Source organism: Nyctereutes procyonoides, unplaced genomic scaffold, assembly GCF_905146905.1.
Source record: "Nyctereutes procyonoides isolate TBG_1078 unplaced genomic scaffold, NYPRO_anot_genome, whole genome shotgun sequence".
NCBI lineage: Eukaryota > Metazoa > Chordata > Mammalia > Carnivora > Canidae > Nyctereutes > Nyctereutes procyonoides.
This window is the reverse complement of record NW_026575136.1, coordinates 15,786,038-15,792,510: the sequence shown is the minus strand read 5'-3', so window position 1 is coordinate 15,792,510 and position 6,473 is coordinate 15,786,038. Positions and strand designations below refer to the sequence as shown.

General features: G+C 44.5%; 1 protein-coding gene across 1 annotated transcript; it reads right to left on the bottom strand.

Moving 5' to 3' along the window:
* Positions 1 to 632: 632 nt before the first annotated feature.
* Positions 633 to 6,080, bottom strand: LOC129495484 (melanocortin receptor 5). The gene is made up of 2 exons (XM_055303023.1): positions 5,950 to 6,080; positions 633 to 4,407 (listed from the first exon to the last, which is right to left on the bottom strand). Exon 2 carries the CDS (start codon positions 4,379 to 4,381, stop codon positions 3,404 to 3,406), a length of 978 nt encoding a protein of 325 aa, XP_055158998.1. The 5' UTR covers positions 4,382 to 4,407; positions 5,950 to 6,080; the 3' UTR covers positions 633 to 3,403.
* Between the last annotated feature and the right edge of the window lie 393 nt (positions 6,081 to 6,473).

The window sequence follows — 6,473 nt, the reverse complement described above, 5'->3', positions numbered from 1 at the left end:
AAAGAAAAAGTCAAGGAGTGAAAAGGAGAAACATACAGCAAGCCTAGGAAATACATCTAGATCTGTGCTGTCCAATATGGTAGCAGTAGCCGCAGGGTCTGTTGAGCCCTGGATGTGTAATGCGTCATCTCCCGTTTTTCCCATTCTTGAATGAGAGTGTGTGTGTGTGGTCTCCTGTTCCACCATTATTCATTGGGGGGAAGTATCATATAAATTATCCTTTTGGTTTATTGGTCTCCAGATCAAGAGGAGCCACTTCTGGGCCTGATGTAGAGACTACTTACCTTTTCAGTTATTCCCTCACTCCAAACCTCTGATATGCACCCTACATTCCCCCAGTGAGAATTGCCGTTACAGCCATAGAAGAGTATGAGAGCCTTCATTTTACGTGTATGGTCTATGCCCCATAAATTCACATTTAATTATATGCAGAATCTTGAATTGTGGGCAAAGCTTCCCTGTATCTTGAAATATTCCCATCTTGAAAAAAATTTATGCCCTGTAATCCTGTAATCCCTTTGATGGTGGACATTATCTAATGGCCACTGGTTCTAGCCCCGTACTGAATACTAATAGGTGCTATCCCCAAGATAGTTACTTATTTACTAAAAGTCAGACTTTTGGACTATATATAATGTCAAGTTTACAATTTCACTTTATTTTCAGGAGTTAAATCATTTTGAACTGAGAAATGGCCATCATACAGATAATAACTACAGTCAAGGAAACTTCATCACTAATGAATGTACCTTCTCATTCTGCAGCAGCTGCTGACAAATTGGCAAGAAGACCAAAAATGCTCTGAATATCACACAACAGAACAATCAGTTCAAAAGGGTGGCCTAGTCCTTCCATTTTATTAACCATTTCTTTGAACACATAAAATTTTACATCAAATATAGTCCCTACATAAGCAGAAGGAGTTCCTATATAACACCATACAATAATTACACAGTTCATTTTGTGGAGGGGACTTTGTGCTGGGATTCCAGGGATTGGCTCACTTACAGATATTTGCCATGTCATTATATACATGTATTCCTTCCAACTGAAAACACATCTGAATACTAATTATTTCTGTCTCAATATATAGACATTAAGACATTTGAGTATTTCCCTAAAGACCTTTATAGAAAAGGTAAAAACCTTGTTTGAAGCCCTGAAGCACCAGAGCAGAGAGCCTAACTAGAACTGGATTCCCCGGTGGAGCCAATGTAAACCACTGGAGCTGAAGTTTGATCCTACCCAAGGATGGGAGCCCTACTGACCTCAGTTAGCACTCAGAGTGCCACCAGGCAATCTGCTATGGGCAGCAGATTAAGTACACATTTGTTTAGCACCAATAACAAACATCAGTCGAGTGCCTACTCTGTGCTAGAAACTGCTAAAGACATCACGGACTGCAGTTTCCCATCATAACTATGCAGAGATCACTTACGTGCATGAGTAGAAACAAGGAGGTTCTGCTAAAATGTTGGGAAGCATTTGAAGAGCTTGCTATTCTTTTACACCTCAGTTGTCAACAACCTGCTAACTTGCCATTTTCCAAAGATTTGGATACTTTATCCACTTTCCTGCTTGTGCCAGCACTGGTAGTTTGTTGTTGTTGTTTTGTCTTGTTCTGTTTTTACTCTGAGCTGCCAAATGGGAGGATCATGTCTATAAGTTATTTGTGTGGACTCTACCCAGGAAGTGTTACTCTATATCTTGGCAAATTGAACACCAATAAAAAATAAATTTATAAAAAAAAAAAAAGGAACTATACCCAGGAAGTTCCTCTGCTCCCATAGACTTCAACAGCTCATCATTGTGTGACCCCCATGGTCTTTATTTATACTTTATATTTCCTTCCCTGGGAATAGTCTAGACATGAATATCCAAAACAAAAGAGAAGATATTAACACCAAAAATAATAGGATGGAATATGAGAGCTGTAAGGACCAAGCTCTTCACTCTGGATAAGAGCACTGAGACCAAGCAGTTAGAGATGTGCCCAAGGTAACAGAACTGCTCTGTGGCAAAGCAGTCCTCCTGCTTTCTGGGTCACTGTTCCAACTACTGACCAGTGAGCACTGCCTTCTGCATCCTCCCCTTGTATTTATCCCATCTAAAACTTTTTTTTTTGAGACTTTATGTATTTGAGAGACAGAATGAGTGAAAGAGGGAGAGAGAAGGAGCGGGGGAGGGGCAAAGGGAGAATCAGATTTCCCACTGGGCAGGGAGCCCTATGACTCGGGGCTTGACTCTAGGACTCCAGGATTACGACCTGAGCTGAAGGCAGATGCTTAACTGACTGAGCCACCCAGAGGCCCAACCATCAGCAACATTTCTTTAAAATAAGTAGTGAATCTTTATGGTGCTTCACAAGTTTTCAAGATGTTCTCACACTTTTTCATGCAGTTCTTATGACCATCCAGTGACATCCAGTGACATCAACACAGATGTGAAAACTGAAATGAGATGGCTAAGGTGACATTGCCTGTCGGTGGCAGAGTCAAGACCTAACCTGAAATTTTCTCCCTCCCTTCTACATCAGAGAAGACGAGATTCTATGCATTAGATGGGCACCTGATGGCCGGCGCCCGAGCCAGGCTGCAATGTGCAAAGTATACAGTGAAGGGGTCTCAGAATCCAAGACATTCTGTCTGAGAAGGTCAAAGATAACTTGACTATGGGCATGTGCTATATGCAGGGTGGGTGGCACCTAGAGCCCATAACATGACCCCAAAACACTGATTTGGAAACCCTGGACCGAGTGAGAATAAGACAAAGAGGCTTTCACACCACATGAGGCAAGGCTCATGTCTGGGCAGGTACGAAAACATGATTGACAGAAGTGTAATTAAGGCAATTCCATCCTTGGACAATTACGGACATAATGCAGAAAATCAAAAGTTCAGGAAAAGAGAGCTGTAGAGATGTCCCATAACAAATGAATCAAATCTCAAATGGAAAGAATTAGACCATTTAATTCTGCCCTGAAGAGCACGGGTGACTCGCGGGAGCATCAAGCTAAATGACGGAGCTGCTCCTGGGGAAAGAAAGTAACCACGCAGCTTGTCTTTCATGACTTCAGTGGTAGCTGTTCCTCCCGCTGAGATCTCCGTCCAGAAGGCTTTATCTTCCCTGAACGCAGACTTACTTGATGGAGGATAGACCAGACCGCCAGAAATGGGTAGGACCGGGAGAAAAATCAGGAATGAGATGGGACAGTAAGAAACGGTCACACACCATTCCCCAAATGGGTAAGCGGCACGTGCTTGTCTGACCCAACAACTTCCGCAGGGGGAAATACAGGACAACTTAGACATAGAATAAAGATTAACAGGATGCATACTTCTGATTTCCAGCTTTCTGGCTCCCTCCTTGGCTGTACGAAGGTGCATAAGGAAGAACTTCTTGCTTAATACCTGCTAAGGAACCTGCGGGGTATTCGGAAACCGTGGCAACAAATGATCTCTTTGAAGGACTTCCTCATCTCCTGGCTGCGGAAGGCATATATCAGAGGGTCGATGACAGAATTACACATGATGAGTATGAGGTACATATTAAAGTAAGACATAAAGCAAGAACAGTAGAAGTTCTGGGGGCAGGAAATCATCAAGATGAGATGGAGGAAGAACGGAGCCCAGCACACGATGAAGATGCCCAGCAACATGGTCAGGGTGACGGCCCCTCTCATGCTGGCCGTCTGCCTCACAGAGCTGCAGCCACGCAGAGCTGCTATCCGCTTGACGTGAGTCCGCGCCAGGAGGAACATGTGTATGTACAGGGACACCATGAGGAAGAGCATGGTGAAGAACATGGAGATGAGGCAGACGATGACATACGTGGACTCATAGTAGACGATGAAAACGATGCCGCAGCCTGTGCAAAAGGTCCAGATACACGTGATAATCACTCTGGAACGCCTCACGGTCATGATGTGGTGGTAGCGCAGGGCGTAGAAGATGGTGACGTACCTGTCCACCGCGATGGCCAGCAAGCTGCACATGGAAGCCACCACGGAAATGCAGATCATGGAGTCGAACACATTGTCAATGTGACGCACAAAAGCATCTGCTATCACCACGTGCTTATTATTTATTAAGTATATGGTGATGGTCTCCCAGGTGTTAGACATGCTCACTAGCATGTCAGCTACCGCTAAGCTGCACACAAAGAAATACATGGGGGAGTGCAGGTTCTTGTTCTTCACTATGGCTCCTATAACCAGGATGTTCTCCAAGAGGCTGATGAGACCTAGAGTCAGAAACACCTCCACAGCAATGCCCATCTCTTCACACGGCGAAGACTTGTTCTTGACATTTGGTCCTGAAAAGTTGCCCTCTGTGGCATTCGAGTTGAGATCCAAGAAAAGCAAGTGAAATGAGGAATTCATTGTTCCTCTTCTTGGCAACAAATTTACTGTAAAACAGGTTTGAATTCGTGATTCAGAGAGGTTAACGGTCTACCAAAGGAGCACGACAGCATCCAAGGGCAAGCACAACCTAGGAACGAGGCTGGATGGACTCAACACATGAGCCTGAGGCTGGGGTGCCCCAATCCGCCTGGGTCCCTGGCATGTGCCCCACCCCCCACGCGGGCTTAGAATGTTCATCAGCGAATGGATAAAGAAGCTGTGGTCTCTGTATACAGCGGGATATTCCTCAGCCATTAGAAACGACAAACACCCACCATTTGCTTCGACATGGATGGACCTGGAGGGTATGATGCTGAGTGAAGTAAGTCCATCAGAGAAGGACACACATTATATGGTCTCATTCATGTGGGGAATATAAAAAATAGTTAAATGAGTGGGAAATGAGTTAAATGTTAGAAAATAGTTAAATGAGTGGGAAATATCGGAAAGGGAGACAGGACATGAGAGACTCCTAATTCTGGGAAATGAACTAGGGGTGGTGGAAGGGGAGGTGTGGGGGGGGCGGGGGTGACTGGGTGATGGGCACTGAGGGGGCACTTGATGGGATGAGCACTGGGTGTTATTCTCTATGTTGCCAAATTGAACACCAATAAAAAATAAATTTACAAAAAAAATAATTTAAAAAATTAAAAACAATTTTTTCATCAGCTTCCTCTGCCTTCCTTCCTTTGGCTCCTGGTCTTTCACATGCCTCTTACTGGAGTGACCATACATCTCAATGTGCCCAGGACACTTTCACTTTTTATGCTTATTGTCCTAGCACCCGAGTTTGCTCTCAGAAGTGCCCTGAACCCACAACCTACAAAGTCCCTTGCAGTCTGATTTTCATATTTCCAAGGCAACTGCACTGCATTTTTCTCAAGTGAGAACAGATTTATGAAGGACTGGCAGGCCTTCTTTCTCTCCTAAGAGAAAAAGATGGGTGCCTCTCAGAATTTGTCCTCATACTTCTAAAACCCACTAGGACTCGGTCCCCCTAGTTGTAAGGGAGTCTAACCAGGGTGATAATGTGAGCATGATCACAGGCAAAAAGTTACTGTCTTCAATGCGTAAACCTAAGTTGCACATATGTATTAAAATTGGAGCTCACAGAATGCTGTTTTTCCCTTAATAAATATTTTCCGGGACTTCTGCTTTTGAAACTCCACAAAGTCTGATTGACAGATAGTCTCAGAAATTTCACAGAAACAAAGGATTTAAATTTGCCAAATAGAGCAAGATACTTCATTCCTTTGTTGCTCAATTTTTCTCCTATAATTTATCTTTAAAAATGCCTTGTTATCCAGACTCAGAGCACATTTGGGGATAGAGCTAGATTTTTTTGTCAGCATTCTCATCATCAGTAAAAAGTATTTATTAACTTGTAATCTATTTGCTATTATATCTGAGATGTCGACCAATTAAAGTATTGCCTTAAACATCATATCAAGCTGTTTAAATACCCAGTTAGCTCTCTTCCACATGTAAGTCAGGCATAATGCTGCATTCCTTCCAAGACAATTTTAATAGAAAATGCGGCTATTTACCAGGGCTCCGCCGCACCTCTTCTCTCGCACAGCAGCCTTTGGGGTCCTCGCCGGGGACGCTGGCTCAGCCTGGGCACCTGGCATCCACTGGCTAAATGCCATCACCCTGGGACAGGATCCTCTGAGCCAAGTGCTAGGGCAGCCTGAGCCTCAGTCAGGACTCTCTGGCCTTTATGCCGCTTGCCGACCCGCCTCCCTGTTGCCACCCACTTTGGACCCGGTTCGCTTTCTCTTCCCAGCCTTGGGCTGAGCTACCACCTAGTGGCTAGAGACAGAGAGCTGGCCAGGCCGCGCAGCCGGCCACCGGCCTTTGGAGCTCTAAGGGCGCTTGCATACAACAATGTTCTCGTGCTTCTGGAAAGTCCTTCCCCAAAAGTGCGTTCAAATGTGTTTTCTAGCTGGTTGTTCTTTTTGACATTGCTTCCTTTCTCTTTCTATTATGCACTGATGCAAATGCTGCCAGAGAGTGTGACAGCTCAGCCTCTCCTCTCCCTGTTAAATCCTCCTATCCGGAGTCAGCCCCT